Source organism: Choloepus didactylus, chromosome 20 (genome assembly GCF_015220235.1).
Source record: "Choloepus didactylus isolate mChoDid1 chromosome 20, mChoDid1.pri, whole genome shotgun sequence".
Classification (NCBI taxonomy): Eukaryota; Metazoa; Chordata; class Mammalia; order Pilosa; family Megalonychidae; genus Choloepus; species Choloepus didactylus.
The window spans coordinates 52,125,867-52,146,087 of NC_051326.1; the positions used below are offsets into that span (position 1 = coordinate 52,125,867).

At 40.1% G+C, this 20,221-nt stretch overlaps 1 protein-coding gene across 1 annotated transcript in view; it reads right to left on the reverse strand.

Moving 5' to 3' along the window:
- LOC119516491 (translocation protein SEC62-like) overlaps positions 1-19,932 on the reverse strand; it is a 29,988-nt gene extending 10,056 nt beyond the window's left edge. The window contains 3 exon segments of the mRNA XM_037812797.1: positions 14,282-14,460; positions 18,913-18,998; positions 19,769-19,932. Of these exon segments, the coding sequence (XP_037668725.1) occupies positions 14,282-14,460; positions 18,913-18,998; positions 19,769-19,932 (429 nt within the window).
- Between the last annotated feature and the right edge of the window lie 289 nt (positions 19,933-20,221).

Sequence of the window (20,221 nt, forward strand, 5' to 3'; positions counted from 1 at the left end):
GGATGGATGGATGCAGGGATGGATGGATGGTGGGATGGCATCAGCTTGTGCTGATGGTGCCTGGTGTCAGTCGGCTCTGAGTGCATTTCTGCCTCATGGAACCTCTCTCCTAACAAGGGTGAGGACTGACCAGCCTCATTTAGCACTTGCACTTCAGTATCACACCAGGACTCTATGATCACTTTGCAGATTCTCCTATTAGGAAACTCAGTAAGGGGTAGGAGTTGAACCAGGAAGACAATACAATTGATGTATGAGAATCAGTGGCAATTGTGGTTAATAATGGAGTTGGGTGGGGGTGGGGAATTAAAGAGAAGAATCCTGAATATTGAAAATCACTGGGTTCTCAAGGACTACACTTCCCAATTTCAAAACTTACTACAAAGCTATAGTTATCAAAACAATGTGGCACTGGCACAAGAATAGGCAAATAGAACAATGGAATAGAATCAAATGTCCAGAAATAAATCCACACATCTGTGGTCAATTTCTTTTCTTTTTTTTTTTTTTAACTTTTTTTTTAATCTTCATTTTATTGAGATATATTCACATACCATGCAGTCATACAAAACAAATCGTACATTCGATTGTTCACAGTACCATTACATAGTTGTACATTCATCACCTAAATCAATCCCTGACACCTTCATTAGCGCACACACAAAAATAACAAGAATAATAATTAAAGTGAAAAAGAGCAATTGAAGTAAAAAAGAACACTGGGTACCTTTGTCTGTTTGTTTGTTTCCTTCCCCTATTTTTCTACTCATCCATCCATAGACTAGACAAAGTGGAGTGTAGTCCTAATGGCTTTCCCAATCCCATTGTCACCCCTCATAAGCTACATTTTTATACAATTGTCTTCGAGATTCATGGGTTCTGGGTTGTAGTTTGATAGTTTCAGGTATCCACCACCAGCTACCCCAATTCTTTAGAACCTAAAAAGGGTTGTCTAAAGTGTGCGTAAGAGTGTCCACCAGAGTGACCTCTCGGTTCCTTTTGGAATCTCTCTGCCACTGAAGCTTATTTCATTTCCTTTCACATCCCCCTTTTGGTCAAGAAGATGTTCTCCGTCCCACGATGCCAGGTCAACAAGGGTGCCAAGTACATTTTGTGGGAAAAGAATATTCTCTTCAGCCAATGGTATTGGGTAAACTGGTTATCCACATGTAAAAGAATGAATGTGGACCCCTGTCTCACACCATATACAAAAATTAACTCAAAATGGATCAAGAACCTAAATATAAGAGCTAAAACGATAAAACTCTTAGAAGGTAGCATAGGGGATTTGGCAATCCATTATTAGATGCAAAATCACAAGCAACAAAAGAAAATGGATAAATTCAACTTCATCAAAATTAAAAGTCTTTGCATATCAAAGGCCATTATCAAGAAAGTGAAAAAATAACTGTCAGAATGGAATAAAATAGTTGCAAAGCAAATATCAGATAAAGGTTTAATATCCATGCTTTATAAAGATATACAACACAACAACAAAAAGACAAATAACCCAATTTAAAAAATGAGCAAAGGACTTGAACAGCATTTTCCCAAAAAGGATATACAAATGACCAATAAGCTTATGAAAAGATGTTCAATGTCATTAGCCATTAGACAAATGCAAATCAAAACCACAGTGAGATACAACTTCATACCCACAAGGATGGCTATTATTATTATTATTTTTAATTTTTATTTTGAAATAATTTCAAACATATAGGACAGTTGCAAATACAATACAAACCCCATACAGAGAACTCCAACACCCCCCCACCCTCAGATATCTGTAGCTACCAATTTTACATTTTGCTACCTTTGTAGTACCTTTTTTTCTCCTTCCTTCCTTCCTTTCTTCCTACCTTCCTTTTTTCCTTCCTTTCTTCCTTCCTTCCCTCCCCCCTTTTCTTTCAACTATATCTATTATCTTTCTATCAATTATCTACCTTCCCATTTATCATCTTCTGAACATTCGAGAGCAGGATGCATATATTATACTCCTTCAACTCATAACTCTTGATGTACATTTCCTACGAACAAGGATATTTACTTATGTCATTAACTTAACTGCAGTTAATTCAAGAAAATTAATATGGATATAAAACTTTAATTCTATGTTCCAATTTTTCCTTATGCCTCCTTCGAGCTTTTCTCCTCCATTCTTAGATCCACTCCAGTATCATACATTGCATTGATTGTCATTAACTCCTAATTAACTCTTTTTTTAAATTAACTATATCAAAACAAATTTTTTTAAAGAAAGATATGCAATAAAAAAACATTTCAAACAAACTGTAACAAGGGAGTAAGAAAAAGACAACTAACCTAAAATAACTACTTTACTTCCAACATGTTCCTACTCTACCCCAAGAAAATAACATAATATAGCAACATTTGTGTGTACTTGTTCCTACCATACTCATCAGAAATTAACAAACCATAGTCATTCCTGGGCATTCCCAGAACGTTAAATTTACGCATGATAGCTTATCTGTTCTTATTGGGTCATTGTTCCCCCTCCATTAATTGCTCTCTATTGCTAGTTCCCCTTCATTCTACATTATAAACCATTTATTTTAGGAGTGTGTTGTTTAACCTCCAGGTGTTTGTGAATTTTCTAAGTCTCTGATGGTTATTGACTTCTAATTGTATTCCATTGTGGTCAGAGAATGTGCTTTAAATAATTTCAATTTTTTAAATTTATTGAGGCTTGTTTTATGTCCCAGCATATGGTCTATTCTGGAGAAAGTTCCATGATCACTAGAGAAGAATGTGTATTCTGGTGATTTGGGATGTGATGTTCTATATATGTCTATTAAATCAAATTCATTTATCAGATTGTTTAGGTTTTCAATTTCCTTATTGGTCTTCTGTCTGGTTGATCTATCTATAGGAGAGAATGATGTGTTGAAGTCTCCCACAATTATTTTGGAAACATCCATTGCATACTTTAGTTTTGCCAGTATTGGTCTCATGTATTTTGTGGCACCATGATTGGGTGCATAAACATTTATGATTGTAATTTATTCTTGTTGAATTGCCCCTTTTGTTTTTTTTGTATGTAGTGGCCTTCTTTGTCTCTCCTAACATCCTTGCATTTAAAGTCTATTTTATCTGAGATTAATATTGCTACTCCTGCTTTCTTTTGACTGGAGCTTGCATGAAATATTTTTTCCATCCTTTTACTTTCAATTCCTTTGTGTCCCTGTGTCTAAGATGAGTCCTTGTATACAACATATTGATGGTTCATATTTTTTGATCCATTCTGCCAATCTATATCTTTTAATTGGGGAGTTTAATCCATTTACATTCAATGTTATTACTGTGAAGGCATTTCTTGAATCAGCCATCCTATCCTGTGGTTTATGTTTGTCAGATATATTTTATCCCCTCTCTCTCTTAATGTCCTTCATTGAACCAATATTGAATCTCTTTAGTACTGAACCTTTCTCCATATCTCTCCTTTCTTGGTTTCTCTGTTGGTAGGGCTCCCTTTAGTATCTGAAGTAGGGCAGGACTTTTATTAGCAAAGTCTCTCAGCATTTGTTTGTCTGTGAAAAATTTAAGCTCTCCCTCAAATTTGAAGGAGAGCTTTGCTGGATAAAATATTCTTGGTTGGAAATTTTTTTTCTCTCAGAATTTTAAGTATGTCATGCCACTGCCTTCTAGCCTTCATGGTGGCTGCTGAGTAGTCACTACTTAGTCTTCTGTTGTTTCCTTTGTAATTGGTGAATTGCTTTTCTCTTGCTGCTTTCAGAACTTGCTCCTTCTCTTCAGTATTTGACAGTCTGATCAGAATATGTCTTGGAGTGGGTTTATTTGGATTTATACTATTTGGAGTTCTCTGGGCATTTATGCTTTGTGTATTTATATTGTGTAGAAGGTTTGAGAAGTTTTCCCCAACAATTTCTTTGAATATTCTTTCTAGACCTTTACCCTTCTCTTCCCCTTCTGGGACACTAAGAGTCTTATATTTGGATGTTTTATTTTACCTATCATATCCCTGAGGTCTGTTCTGATTTTTTTGATTTTTTTCCCCATTCTTTCATTTTCCATTCTGTGGTCCTCAAGGTCGCTAATTAGCTGTTCAGCTTCCACTAGTCTTGTACTATGAGTATCCAGAATCTTTTTAATTTGGTCAACAGTTTATTTCCATAAGATCATCTATTTTTTTTTATTTACTCTTGCAGTATCTTCTTTATGCTCTTCTAGGGTCTTCTTCATGTCCTTTATATCCTGTGCCATGCTCTTCTTCATGTCCTTTGTATCCTGTGCCATGCTCTCGTTGTTTGTCTTTAGTTCTTTGATTAATTGCTCCAAGTACTGTGTCTCCTCTGATCTTTTGATTTGGGTGTTTGGGTTTGAGTTATCTATATCATCTGGTTTTATCATAAGCTTTAAAATTTTCTGTTGTTTTTGGCCTCTTGGCATTTGCTTTACTTGCTAGGGTTCTTTTAGGATATGTAGGATTATTCAAAGACTAATCTCTAATTTGTCAGATCTACATCTTGGTGCATACACTTTCTCTAACTAACCAGCAGATGGCATCTGCGAGTCACCTATTCCCCTCAAGTCAGTTCTCCCCAACTTTGTCTTTGTGGTGTGTGGGGGTCTGATTCTTGTGGGGTCCAATTGGTGCACCAAGTTTGGGTGTGTTGTTAAAAAGTGCTGTCTGCCCTGAATGTGGGGCATGTGTCTGAGTGGTTGGGGAGGGAGAGCAGCTTTACTAATCAAACCTCCCAGGTGTTCCTGGAGGTTTAAGGCTGTTGCAAGAGTCTAAACCTTCATTTCAGTCTCACCACAGATTGTCTCTGCCGCTGATCCACAAGTGTTTCATATTGGCTTATGGTCCCTGGGGTTTCTGAGTAGGTCCATCTTCCAAGCGGTGCCCTTCTAGGGCCTCTGCTGAGGGAAAGTTATGCTGCGTCACAAGTGCACACCATCTCTCAAGGGAAGTTCTGGGCCGCTGTGCCATGTAGGTGTGTTCCCAGCCTGCTGTAAGGATGGCTGAATGGGGAGTGCCAATTTCCCCCCTTTTTGCACAGATCCGCCTTCCCAGCTCTGGGAAAATTAGCTGTGGGTGCGTGAGAGGCTATTGTCCATGCCTGACACTGTGGCGTGTGCACGTGCCACTGGAAACACCCCCTGTCACACTGGGTTTCTTGTCACAGCTCTTGGCTGTGGCCTTGGCTGCCGGGTAGGAGCATTCCCAGCCCTCCGGGAAGATGCCTGCAAGGGGCGTGGTTTTTCCCCCTTTTGGCTAACCTCTGCCTTCCTCACTCCGAGACAATTATCAGCAGGTGTGTGAAAGGCTATCTTCCATGCCAGATATTGAGGCGTTTGCACAGCCCATTCCTGCCATGCTTCGCTGTGCAGTTCTCGCTGCCGTATCTGCAGCCACTTTTTTTTTTTTTTTTTTTTAAAAAGAACTAATCTGCCTCCAAACCCCAACTCTTGGTTTCCCCACACCACAGCATGGCTGCCAGATAGTCAGTGGCTTACTCTCTCATTTCAGAATGCAGACGCCCGGTTTCACCAAGTGCATGGTCCCTGTGGATTTAGCAGACCTTGTCCAGCTGGTGCATCACTGGAACTGGTGTTCTGGGTCACTTTCTGGCTTTTATCTAGTATTTTTCATGGAGGTGTTTCTTTGCCCTGTCTTTCCTAGCCACCATCTTAGGTTCTAGTTCAGCTATTATTTTAAAAATGGAAATTACAAGTGTTGGAGAAGATGAGGAGAAATTGGAACTCCAGTGCATTGTTGGTGGGAAAATAAAATGGTGCAGCCATTATGGAATTATGGCAATTCCTCAAAAATTCAATATAGGATTACCATATGACCCAGTGATTCCACTTCTTGGCATATACCCAAAGAAAGTAAAAAGAGGGTCTCAAACAGATACTTGTACACCAGTGTTCATAGCAGCATTATTCACAACATCCAAAAGGTGGAAACAACCCAGATGCCTGTCGTCAAATGAATGGATAAACAAAATGTGGTGGATACACTCAATGGAATATTATTTGACTATAAGAAAGAATGAAGTTCTGTGACAGGCTGCGACATGGATGAACCTTAAAAATATATGCTTAGTGAAATAAGCAAGGCACAGAAGGGCAAATATTGTATGACCTCACTTATATGAGATATCTAGAGATACTAAATTTGCAAAGACAGAAAGTAGATTAGAGGTAACCAGGGGATGTGAGTTTGGGGAAGGGAGAATAAAAAAATTTCTCACTTCTAGTGCTGCAGACCCTTTCTTTGCTACCAATTAGTTCACTAAAATAAAGAAAAATAATCTCTTAAAAAATTATTGGGTTCTCAGGATCTAACAGAGACTTATACTAGACCAGATGCTTCTCTAAATGGGCATAACAGAAATGAAGTCTTCCACAAATTTAAAAATGTGCTGCTGCAAATAGTTTATGATATGCCTCTCCTGCTTTTCAACCAGCATCTCCTTCCCTCTTCACTTTTTTAGAACTTCCAGCTTATTGATATTTTACAGACTTCCAGCTACAGGTCAAATGGATTTGAGAAACAAGAAAAACAAAAAGAAGTTTGCCATTTTGTAGTGCTTATTAACAACAAAAAAGCCATCTATTTTAGTTTGGTGATCACAGGCCATTTAGTTCAGCTGATGTTTTGGCATGTGAACTAGTTCCTGTCCGATGAATCAATCATTCTTTATGAAGGCCTTAGTTTATTTGGTGGCTGCTAGTTCATGCCATTTTAAAGAAATGGAGCATTTAGGCTGTCCTGGCATGTTCCGTAAGCACTGAGAACAGCAAATGAATCACAGATTTAGTGGTTGCAGCACCTTAATAGTTGATTACAATATAATTTTTTAAATATCAAGCTTGATATAAAAATTTATGTCAAAATAAACTTCCTCCCTAAATAAACTTCTTTTTCATCTCTCATAAACAGTCTACAAAGTCCAGAACAAGCTTCATCTCCTCTGTGAAATCTTTCCCAATTCTTCTCCACTCCTTAAGTCTCCTTCTTTAAGTTGGATAAAACTTGTTCACATTCCTCACTTGATAGTTTGTTATGTAGTTCCTTGAGTGATTATTTAACTTGTTGCATGCATTTCTTGCTTCTCCAAGCAGACAGAAACCTCATTAGAGCTAGGGGCTTTGTGTTTATTGATTCATTCTGCAAGTTTTTATGCCAGGCCCTGGGGAACAGGGCAAAGAAATTCCTGCTCTGAAAGCCATAAATAGTTATAAACTGTGAGCATATTAAAATGGAGAGACATGGCAGATAGTGACTTAAGGTAGGAAGTGGCTATTCTAATTAGGATGCTTAAGGAAATTCTCATTGAGGAGATGATATCTGTGCCAGGCCCTAGGTGATGTGAAGGAGCCAGGTATATAGGCATCTGTGGATGGGGTAAGGAATAGTAGGTGACAGTGTCAGCAAAAACTTGCTTGGTGTGTTTGAAGAACAGAATGATATTCAACCTAGCCAGGGGTTCTTTACATTCTAGCAAGGTCTTGGATCTTTTTCTAGAGGAATTGGAAACCACTGGAAGATTTTTAAGCAGGTAATCCCCAGAAGCTAATCTACATTTGAAAAAGCTTTTTTTAAAATATTTTTTTTTTATTTGAAAAGTGACTATTAGGAAAGGATAAGAGTGGAAGCAGCTATCTGAGTGAGAAAGAGATGGTGGCTTGCACAGTGCAATAACAGAGGAGAAAGAATTGGATGGAGTCAGAATATACTTGGGAGGTAGAGCTATAGGACTTGCTTATGGATTAGATGTAGGAGATGTGTAATATTTCTTTTTATTGCATTAATTGGTGCCCACCAATCACTTGTGGATGAATAAGTCTAAAAAACTGAATACTTTGGAGGACCAGGTACACTTTGATGTATCTTAAGTTGTGGCCATCTCATGATTTTTTTTTTTCTCATGTTTCTTTGAATTATGTGGCTACATAAATGACTTTTCTTTTCTCTAGATTCATAAAATTCTAGAAATGTTTTCATGTTTATGGAAATGATGAAGTAGGGCTAGAGATAACTCACAGCAAAAGAACTGCGTAAAATCACAAGGGACAGTGAACTAAGTGAGCAGAGACCAGATTCTAGTTTTCCTTTCCCAACTTGCTATGTAACCTCAGTTAAGTCACTTAACTAAAGTGGCACCCGTGTTCTCTTCTATATATTGATTTCTAAGGTATGTTCTATGATTCTGGGGCTCAGGTGCTATGTGAGCAACAATTTTAAGAACTTTCTCTATTTAAAACAGAGAAATTCAAAATTGTTCCACGCACTGATTTTTAAAGAGATTAACCAAGTAGGGTACAGATGGACAAAATAAGTATTCCCAAATTTCAGGGTGGCATGTGTAATTTTCCCCTACAAGCATAAAGGGACTTAATGAAGGAATTAGGTGCTCAAACACTTGTGAGAAGGGTTTGAGGAGCAGATGTCAGGGGACCACCATTGGGCTATTGGTTTCACGCTCACCAGGCCACACTGTGGTACAGAAGTGTGCTGGTTTGGATGTATTATGTCCCCCAAAATGGCATTATCTTTGATGCAGTCTTGTGTGGGCAGGAAACATATTGGTGTTGATTGGGCTGGAGACTTGAATGGAAGTTTCCATGGAGATGTGATCACTCAACTGTGGGTGAGATCTTTCATTGGATAATTACCATGGAGGTGTGGCCCCGCCCATTCAGTTTTGGCCTTGATTAGTTTACTGGAGCGCTTATAAGCTCAGATAGAAGGAGCAAGCTTACTATAGCCAAGAAGGACACTTTGAAGAATGCACAGGAGCTGAGAGAGGAGCTTCAGCTCACAGAGACATTTTGGAGATGGCCTTTGAAAGCAGACTTTTACTCCAGAGAAGAGAGGACAAATGCCCCAAGAGCAACTGAGAGTGACATTTTGAAGAGAAGCTGAAGCCTAGACAGGAATGTCCTGGGAGAAAGCCATTTTTGAAACCAGAACTTGGAGCAGACATCAGCCACGTGCTTTCCAGCTAACAAGAGGTTTTCCAGACACCATTGGCCATCCTCCAGTGAAGGTACCTGATTGTTGATGCATTACCTTGGACACTTTATGGCCTTGGAACTAACTGTGTAACCAAATAAACCCCCTTTATAAAAGCCAATCCATTTCTGGTGCTTTGCACCCTGGCAGCATTAAAAAACTAGAACAAGAAGCCAGGATGTTGCTGCCATTACTGTCAATACCATAGCTGCCCAACACCCACCAGAGTGGTGACAAGAGATGGGTATGAGGATTTGTCTGCTGCAAACACTTGAAATACTCACATCTATTGGAACTTGCCTGACAACCAAAATAGCAGCTGGGAAATGGTCTTTACCTTCCTTTACCTCCTCATGCAACTGCATCTCATTGGCAGAACCTAAATTGCATCCAGAATCCTAGCTGTATGAGACTCTTGGAAATGTAGCTTTTAGCCTTTAAGCCCCTGTGATATGGGGGTGGAGGAGGGAATAGAGGTGTACTGGGATGCCGAGAGCCTAAGGGACTGTTTCATCTGGCAAAATCTATGAAACCATAGATGATTATTTAATTAAATATGATATGGTGATGTCCCCTGGACTATATATAGTATATATAATATTCCCTGTCCAAGGAATACCATCTTAGTTTACTCCAGGACACAAGCTTGTTTGTCACACCAATCTGAGAAACTATGTCTAGGCACAGATCCAGGAGTGTGCAATTTTGAAAATTACATTAAATATTTTAATTTAATGTTATCTTTGGCAAACACAAAATTATATGTGTGTAGGTATGTGTGCAAATCAAAAGCTCTACAAATAAAGTTTAAACATTTTTTCTTAGCTAATGAGTATATACAGAATTGGCCATTTTTAAGGAGTGAGGATTTACCAGAGTTTTCTGGTTTCTGTGTGAGATTTTAGTTTATGAAAAAGAGGAATAGATTTAAATTATTATGACTTTTGGGGGGAGGAGCAGTGTGTCACGAAGTCTGCAACCACTGCTAATGAATCAACTATTTGAGCTGAACATAAAAAATTACTTTAGGCTGCTCAGAGGTGGGAGGAAATTATGGCTTTTGAGAGACAGACAATAAAGAATATTAAGTCAAGGAAAAACCAGATGGGAATATGCTGGTGTTAGGGAGCTTTGAAGTATCTTGCTACAGCTGCTGCAGTCTTTCCTGTTTCACCTATGCAAAATGATGAGAAGGTCTTGATCTGAAACTGTGTGGAAGATACATTTGCATACAGACCTGCTACACTTTGATTATAATAGCACTACAGAGAGATTGGAATCAAGCGCAACCATAGCCCAGATTGACTTCAATGAGCTCTTTCCATTTAGACTGAAGTGTTTCCCCCAACTGCAAAAAAGCTTCATTGTAATGAACGGCACTCAAGCCTACCTGGTAATGAGCCGCACTCTACAGCAATTAGTCATCCCTTCCGTTTTCATTGGCCAGTCAGGAAGGCAGCTCCTGGAGACTGGGTTTGGCAGCTCCTTCCCTCCACTACAGGACAGGAGAGGACATGAAGAGAGGTGATTTCTTATTCTTGAATTATGGGGAGTGGGGAGTGGGGAGGGGAGTAAGTGTTCCTCTAGCCAGTACCACATCCAGAGACTTTAGGTGAATACTGCCAGTTCCCCTCAACAGCTTACTCAGATGAAACAACCTACATCCCAGATTTAGGAAACTTTAGACAAGGAGAAGATAAAATCATCATTTATGTTTCAAGTTTAAAGTATAATCAAGGGCCAATACTTTCCAACAGTCAGGAATAATTAGCAAAGGGTCCCCATCTTAAGTTTATTGCATTCCCTATATGCATGGTGGTCTCCAACTTAGATTACACCTTTACATCTGATTTGAGCTTCAGATGATGAGTTAATTTGAGCTTCATGATTACCCTATGAGGAGTTAATGTTATTACCTCCAGTTTATTTCTGAGCAAATTGAAGCATAGAGACGTTAAGTAACTAACCACATTTCAAACTAGTGAGTGGCAGGGAAGGAACTTATATTCAGGATTTCTGACTCTAAACTATGTTCTCTTCCACTCCTCCCCTTCCATCTTTCTTTTCTGTCTAATTTCTGGAGATGAAAAGCAATTCCAAATAAATCCATAACCACTGGCTGTTTTTTTATGTGCGTTTTGCTCTTGGTGGTTTGTTTGGGTTGTACTTCATGTTTATAACTTTCTCTTGTGTGGGCTTGACCACTGGCAGGCAGTCTAGGCCAGAGTGGGCAGCCAGACTTCATTTCTTTTGGTCAAGGAAGGCCACCTGTAGGATGTGGAGTTTTAATTAATAGGTTTTACCATGAAATCAATTTTTATAAACCAAGCTCCTTGGCTGTCAGGAAACTGACAGCTGACACTGCCAGGAAAATGCAGCACATACCATTTTGTGCCGCAGAGCGTGGGTGGCAAAGCAGTGACCTGCAGTGCTGTATGAGGGGCTGTCAGCCTCTGGCTAAAACAGGCTGGTGGGTGGTAGAATATCAAACTATACCATCATCACCTGTTATGAGTTCACTTGTGTCAATAAGCTACGTTCAACCTAACACCCAAGTCCTATTAGAAATAGGATCTTTGAGGATCTTATAGTTAAGGTGAGGCCAAAGTGGATTAGGGTGGTGTGATGGCTAGGTTCATGTGTCAACCTGGCCAGGTAATGGTACCCAGGTGTCTTGTCAGGCAAGCACTGGCCTAACTGTTACTCAAGGACATTTGTAGCTGGTTAAGAAACCAGAAGACTGGTTTATTAAATCATCAGTCAATTGGCTGTAGCACGCTCGCTCCTGTCTGAGCTTATATAGTGCTCCAGTTAATTAATCAAGGCCCACGCTGAATGGGTGGGTCCATGCCTCCATGGAAATTATCCAATCAGAGTTATCACCTACAATTGGGTGGGTCGCATCTCCATGGAAACACTCAAGGAATTACAATCTAATCAACAGTGTTTTGTCTGCCCACACAAGACTGCATCAAAGATAATGGCGTTTTGGGGGACATAATACATTCAAACTGGCACATGTGGCATGTTAGGTTCTCCAGAGAACAGAACCAATGGCATGTATGTAAAGAGATTTATTAGAAGGAATTTGCTTACATGACCACGGGGGCTGCCAAGTCCCTATGAGCAGATTACAAACTGGAAACTCTGATAAAGGTGATGATGAAGTCCTGATTTTGAATTCTCCTTGGGAATTGGGTTGATTGGAAATTCCAGCAAGAGTCAATGCTGAAGTTGAGACAAAAATTCTTCTGACCTCTGAAACTTTTGTTCTGGCTTTTAAGACCTCCAACTGATTGGCTAAAGGTGACTCTCCACATTGCTGAGCTCAGTCTCCCTTGTTGATTGTGAATGCAGTCAGATGATTGTAGATGTAACCAACTAATTATAGATGCAAATTCCACCTATGTAATACTGTCATAATAACAAATAGGCCAGTGCTTGATCGACTAAACAATTGGATGCCATAACCTAGCTAAATTGACATGTGAAATTAACCATTACAGGTTGGTCCTAATCCAATATAACTGGTGCCCTTATAAGGAAAGGAAATTTGGATATAGTCAGTAGGAAAAAGAGAGACGATGGCCATGTGATGGAGGCAAAGATTGAGTTATGCCACAGACTGTCAATAAGCCATTACTAGAACCCTACAGTTTTTAGAGGAAACATGGCCCTGTTGACACCTCGATTTCAGATTTCTAGGCTCCAAAACTGTGAGACGATAAATTTTGGTTGGTTGAAACCATCCAGTTTGTGGTCCTTTGTTAAGCAGCCCCAGAAAAGAAAGACACCATCCATCACTGATTTTTCTTTTTCTCCCCATGACCCTTGCATGCCCTGGTAGTGGTGTTCTTATGTCCCTTTTGTTTGGCTATTGAGTTTTTCTTGAATTGCCTAACAGTTCAGGTCCGTGCAATGTCCTAGAATCAGCTGAGTAGTTCTCTGCTCTTGGGAGCTTTCCCTGACCCTCCCCAGTCTTTATCCAGTATTCCCACTGTATTCTGTAGAAACTTGAATGTTGAGACATTTCACATCCTATTGCAACCATTGGTTTACTCCTCTGACTCACTCACCAGACTGTGAACACCTTGAGGACAGCACATTTCTTTTTTGGTCATGTTTGTATTCCCAAGGGCATGCCAGTGTATGATCCATAGCCAGTACTCAGTAAATGCTTGATGAATGAATTAACTAATGAAATAAAAATTTAGACTCTACCCTTCAGGTATTCAGTTAGATAAACACAGCAACACATCTGAGGCAATGAGGGAATAACACAAGTCAACCTTAATCCTACCTGTGGTATGGAGTCTCCTTGAGAGGAGAAGCAGATGAAGAAGGCCCCATGGAGGGCACAGGGCTTAAAGTGGTCTTGAGGGATAAGTTCTTTTTGTGAAGGATTAAGAAAAAGGAGAGCAAATGAGGAGATGGAGACTGGACATGTAGCCAGAACAAAAAGCCATGTTCTGCTGGCTCAGCATAGTAACCCAGGCACTCTCTCATTGTAATCATTTTATATAAAAATGGCAGTGGAGCTCGTAAGTGGGTATCACTAGTGGAAAATAACATGGTTAGGAAGAAAGGGGACTGGATTATGGAGAGGTTTGAATGCCAAAAGCAGAACCAAGATTCGATAAGGGAGTAAAGATGTTGGAGCATTGCTGGGGCACAAAAAAAGGAGTAAGGCAGGGTAACTGACTGGCTGCAAGGAATGGGATACATAGCTGTGCAGTGTTGGGAGCCAGGGAGAAATTTGTCACAACTGCTGAAACCCAGGCATAAGATGAGGGTAACAGTGTGGATGTGAGAGGATGGAGGGGCCTATGAGACCATATGGAGGGAAAAAAATCTTTAATATTTACAAATGTTTGTAAATGTGATAAAACTTTCTTTTCACAACATGAAGCGTAGTTGACTAACATCTCTTTTGGTAATGTTGGGGACAGTTTTACATTTTTCTTTTTTTGGATCCTTCCTGCATGGGCACATTAGCCACTATTTTGTAAATCAGCGAGACTCTCCTGGGAAAACAGAGATGTTTAGTTGGTTTTTGTAAGGTGGGACCACAGCAGAGATGTTCCCGTGTTTGCAGAGATAATCCCATCTGTAGTCCCTGTTTATTCATAAATGAGTTTAGAGATAATTCTATTACAAAGTTTGTAGGTATGGAGAAGCAAGGTGAAGTATGAATTATTTTTTTCACAGCAGCAGGTATTAGGTTACTTTCTCAGGCTACCAGATAAACTAGCTTGCTTTCCATCTGTTTCTTACCCATTGCCCCCTACTCATTAGATCAGAGTTACTGACTGTGTTTCTTGGCAAAGGCAAGGGAAGAAGAGTATTGCACGGTGGGCAGACCACCTCTGAGCCTCCGGGCAAGTTATCAGAAGGAAGTTTCCACACAGCTCCTGCCGGCTCCTGCTCAGCGTAGTAACCCGGGCACTCTCTCACTGTAATCATTTTATATAAAAATGGCAGAAAAGAGAAGTTGTGGAATTCTTTTTCTCTAATCACAAAGCTGCATTTCCTCCTTCATGTTATCACTGACATCCTGAATTGTAGCTACATTTCTAGTTTACATCACGTCTTTCTCTTAAATACTCAGAGCTTTTGGAGGTGTTTTAAAATTTTTTATTTCCAAACATAGTCATGTAAGGAGGGTCAGAAATTTCCCTCCAATTTATAAAAGAATTGCTGAGTAGTTTTACCCTAACTCTAGCCTACAACCCCCTGCCTTGAAGAAAGGAAAAGAAAGACTTGAAAATGGAAATTTTTTAATCAGGGCTTTATGATGTCCCTCTTCCTCTCTCCCTTGAATCCAGAGACATTCCTCTTCCCTTCCTATTATTCCAGAACTTAAAGCCAAAGGCAGACCTTGAAGCCAAAGGGAAAAGACAAACGGGAGGCATTCCTCACACAGTCCTAGGGTTCTAGCATCTTCTTTCTCCCCACAAATACACCTCAGGGCTCCTGTTCCAACCTACTTTTTTTCCATAAACTCCTAAAACTGCCCCCACATCTCCGTCTGGGGTGGAGACGTGAGCACCCAGCAGCGGCAGGGAGCAAGGCGCTGCCTCTGCTTTCCGGACTCTGTACCAGACCGGCCATGCCCAGCCCAGCCTGGTGCTTGCCTGGCTCGCTCTCTGCTTGCTCCCAGGCAGCTCTGTGTCATCCTTGGATGAAAATGCTTGGTCTCCTGGGTTTTTGACTCTCTGCTCATTTTGGTTTGGCTGATCTGCAGGAACCCACTCCTGATTTGGCCTAATTTGTGTGGACTGACTTCAACTCAGCTCACCCTCCTTCCCTGTCACTTGGGCCCTTCTCTGGCTCCCTGGGTGGGCCCGTAGGACTGCATAATGGTAGGTAAGTTTCTCACTTCTCCTGTATGGCCCAGTACTGCTCCACCTCCTCCTAAACTTCCTCAGTTCCCAGTGGACTGAAAGGCTGGGTTTGCATCTTTACCCTGTGTTCAGCCAATCTGCCAAATCCTTTCGTCTTGCTCCATAGCAAGCATAAGGCTTTCTAGAACCTTCTGTGAGTGGTAGACAGGAGTAGATTATGGTGGGGGGGTGGTGGTTAAAGACGTCACATGGTTGACTGTGGACACTTCCATCATATGGCATTTGGTTTAGAAGGGCGCAGAAATGTATAGTGGGACAAACAAGAGTACTGCTTGGTGGCCCAAGAACTGTGCTCCGGTTCTAACTGCCACTCATTAACAGACCTGATTTTAGACAGCTTATTTGACCTTCATGAGCTTCAGTTTATCCTTCTGGAAAGCAGAAGCCAAGAATTTCTTCTTCTTCTTCTTCTTAGGATTTAAAATATAGCAATCACATATTAGATAAACTCAATAAATAAAGGGATAATTCATCTGAAAGAATTTTTTAAGCTCCGTAAGGTTATTTATATATCTTTGTAATTACTATTCTTATCACTATAATTAGAATACTTGGGCCATTTACTGTGGCTAAAGCTGTCTCTATTGAGGAAAGAAACATTTGTATAAATCCAGAAGCATGGGGAAGACATGCAAAGCAAGGGATCTCTTAGAAAGTATGAATTTTAATGTTCAATATGCTCTTTGGGTATGGTCTGAGATGCTGAATTAGAGACTTACTGACCCAAGGGATTGAGCAGTGACACTCTTGTGTGTTCAGCACCTCCAGACCCACCTTTATTTGTGCTCAGTATAGCTCAGAGGAATCTGTCTTTTGAGCACGGGGAAAGCCTGGAGAAGAGTGACATGAACAAAGACACTGGCAGGATCTATTTTTTCAGCTTCCATCTGAAGGGGGGGAAGGGGGGAAGGTGAGACCAGAAATAGAAACTTAAAATAAATAACATGTACAGGGGGAGTCTGGAAGTGCCCAGCTCTGGCTAACACCCAGATAGTACAACCAGTGACTCAGGGGCCACCCTCACTGGCTGACTGTGAGCAGTCAGCCAAACGATACACAGGAACAAGTCTTGTCCTAGCAAAGCAGTTTTCATGCTCTGGCTCCCCCAGTGCGTTTGAAGCCATCTGCCTTAGCTGGTGGAATGCTAACATCTGTCCCTCATTCACCTTCTACATAAGCCTGTAGCCTGGGCAACGGGGAGCTCAGCGAGCACGTTAGAGACAGCATGGTGGCCTGACAATGTGCTTTAGGTATGTGAGGGAGAATGATATATAAGCCCTCACTGCATTTGAGACACTAATTACATTTGCCAATTTGGTTTTTAGTCAAAATCCATTTTTTACTCTAATTTTCCTTTTATGCATGTTGTCATAAATGGGGGAAAAAAGAAAGATGGCTTTGTCAGAATGATCGAATGTTACATAAAATGAAAGCCATTCCCTAAGATACTGTCCACTCAGAGAACAAAGAGAGGGGAAGACACTTCAATCATCAGCCTTAGAAATTTGGTTTGTCCTTTATAATTATGACAGTTGGAACACTTTTACCAATCTGTATGTTTCTTATTTTAAAGATTATGTAGGTAATTTCAGACCAATGATATTTTCTTGTAAATTATTGCTCTCTGATGAATTTCTGTTGCAGTGTGATATTTGGAGACAGAAATGCTGCCTAAAATTTATACCATCAAAATGATTCAGCAAACTAATTCTCAACATGAGGGCAATTTAGAAAACTGTACAAAAATGCTTTTACTAATGTATTTATACTTTGAGCTATACTCTTGCTGGGTTTTAAAACTTAAAAATATTATTTTTCCTGGGAAGATATTTGAACAGGTCAAATTTTGAAATATTTGGTTGGTCACTATTAAATACCTGGGCAAGCAATACTCGCTTAGACGATAAAATAATTCAACGATGAATAATTTAGTTTGGAATGTATATATCAGCACTTAGCTAATACAGAACACATTGAATTTTCTTTTGATGAATATAAACTGGATAAAAATAACAACCACTTTTATAGCTGTAATTTTGGAAGCTGCCAGGTGATCATTAAAGTCTATTCTGGGAGTGTGAAAACATTTGGACACCTCACTCAGTCCCCTCCCCATGTTTTGTTTCAAGAGAGTAATTCCAAACCTGTGGTTTTATTTCAGCATATGTAGCCCTAAAATTGCTTCTCACAATGGTTCCCTCTTGCATTTATCATTAATCCAAACTCTCCTTTGTTCAAAGCTCTTCCAAATCCAGCCCTTATATATGATCTCAAAATTGTAGAATGCAAATTCTGGAAAAACCTTTGCATATCTCATGCTCCAGTAATCTAGAAACTTTTGTTTAAACAGCACATCATTTGAAAAATCAACTCCAACTTATACAATAGGTAATATTGTTGATGGCATGGACGGAAGCCTGGAGGCTTGCCGCTAAGCCCCCCTTTCACCCCGTGCTAGCCTTTGTGGCAGTGCCTTGTTACTCAGGCTTGTTTAACATACTTTAAAACCACCTCACATCCAGAAATTCTGACTGGGTTGGGTCTGGGAATCTGAATTTAAAAAATCTTCCCCAGAATATTCAAATGACAAACCAGGTTTGGGAACCGTGGATTTAATGGAGAAGCTCTCTCTACCGAATGTTCTCTCTGCTCACCATTTTCATTCATCTTCCTTCACTGGCTTTTAGCACTCGTGGGGTTGGAATAGCCTGGGTGTTCCAGTGCCCTAGGATATCACAAGGGTATTTAAGGGCTAATGATCCCAGCAGAGATCCCATTGCCAGTAAGCACATTTCTTTAGGAAATTTCTCCCAAATACCCTATATCGCTCTACTATCTGCCGTTGATCCTCTTCCTCTCTTCTAAGGTATCAATTTGCCAAGGCCCGTTGCTTTTTTAGCAGTAGACTGGGACACTCTTGGCTCACTGAACACAGGCCCCACCCCTGCCTTTTCCAGTTTGGTTGCCTTCCTGGGCTCTGAGAACCATAATTCTATTGGTTCCTCCATGACTGTTAATCATGGAAACCTGAGAACATTCTTGACTCATACTAAGAGCTTCACTTCACACAGATAAAATTCCCTCCAGATTATATCTAGGACAAATATTTGCACTTCTGTTTATGGACCATTTAATCAGTCCATTATAACTATTCATTTCAAATCATTCACATTTAGACTAGACAAGAGCTTGCTCATCATGGCATCTAATTCCTTTATTTCACAGGAAAATTGGAGCCCAGAGAGGGGAAATAATTTGACACTGGGATTCTTTTAGTTAGAACAGAGTCTGGGACCGGAAGCCGGCCCACCCCTCTTGCCACTAGGCCGAAGACTTGGGTAATAAGAAAACATTATAGATTTAATATGGTCATCTATCAAAAGAGGCTTTCCTGCATACCTGCAAAAATCTGGGAAGGTGAGCTGATCAGAACTCTTGGGGCCGTAGAAAAATATTCTCCTTAATTCTGAAAGCAGGCATAATGTACTCGGCTGTACTCACCTGCAAAGTCTTCATAACCTGAAATGTTATTTGGCTGGTCATTTGGCTTCCCATTCCGTTCATTGTTTCTCTGATCTGGAGCATCACTTTAGAAGAAATTCAGTTTATTCCACTTGGTTTGAAGGAGGCACAGTGAGTCTCAGTGTTTCCTGGGTTTTTAGGACCTGAGCTGGCTGGTGGGCTGAAGACCCTGTGGCAGTTCCAACCTTCATTTGCATGCTTCCAATTCCCTGATGGGAATTCATGTGTCTCCAAGCTTTGGATTCACCACAGGATGGTCTCAAATGGGAATGGAAACTAAGTCTCTAGCCCCTGCATTACAGGCTACATTGAGTCTCACAAATATGGAAAATAGGGGCCAGGAATCCAGGTGCAATAGGACATTGTTTCCTTTAGTTTAAACAACCCTCGAATATTTGATAGATGTGGGTAACTAAGGCTCAGGAAGTTTAAGTGACAGACTGAGATAAAGCACCAGCTTCAGGCTCAGCCAGAAGGTTGAATGCATTTATTAGCACCCTTTGGGTATTTTACTTATATCTAAAACTGGGTTTCATCACCTATTGAACACTGTTGTTTTGAGGATCAAATGAGATAATATATGCAAAGCACTTAGTAGAATACCTGGCATGCAAGAAGAATTCAATAAATAATAGCTATTATTTTGATAGTCATTGACCAAGGTTACACAAGAGACATAGGGTGGATTTGAAATGTCATCCCTTTGATTCCAAATAATAATGATGCTTAATAATTATGGAGCATTTACTATGTACTGGGTGTCATAGTTAGTAATATAGAAGAATTATTTCATTCAATCCTTAAACCTCTTATGAAGTAGTTGCTATCATCATACCCATACTGCAGATGAGGGAGCTGAGGCTCCAATAGAGTAAGCAGCTTGCAGAAGGTTATGAGGCCCCTTTGTCTTAGAGATAAGACTCTGAGCCTGGCACTCCAGAGACCTGGTATGTTATCTTCACTCCACCGAGAGGGGTCATCACTCAAGGGCATGCCCATGATCTTTTCACCTTGACAACACTCTCTAGTAGTGTATCCAAAACTCAGTTGTCTCCACGTGGAAGTGTGAAAAACAAAACTAAAAACGGCAAGTCTGGAATTTTAGAGTCCCCAACACCTTTTGGTAAAGCAAGATTACAGATAGATAAAACCCATATTTTGCATTTTTGGACATATTTATTTTCAAATTGTAACTCATTCTGAATGTCCTAATGTGCATTAAAGGGTTAGATGATTTTGTTCCTTTTTTTGGACACATTTTATACCCACAAAGCTTTCTTTTGTCCTT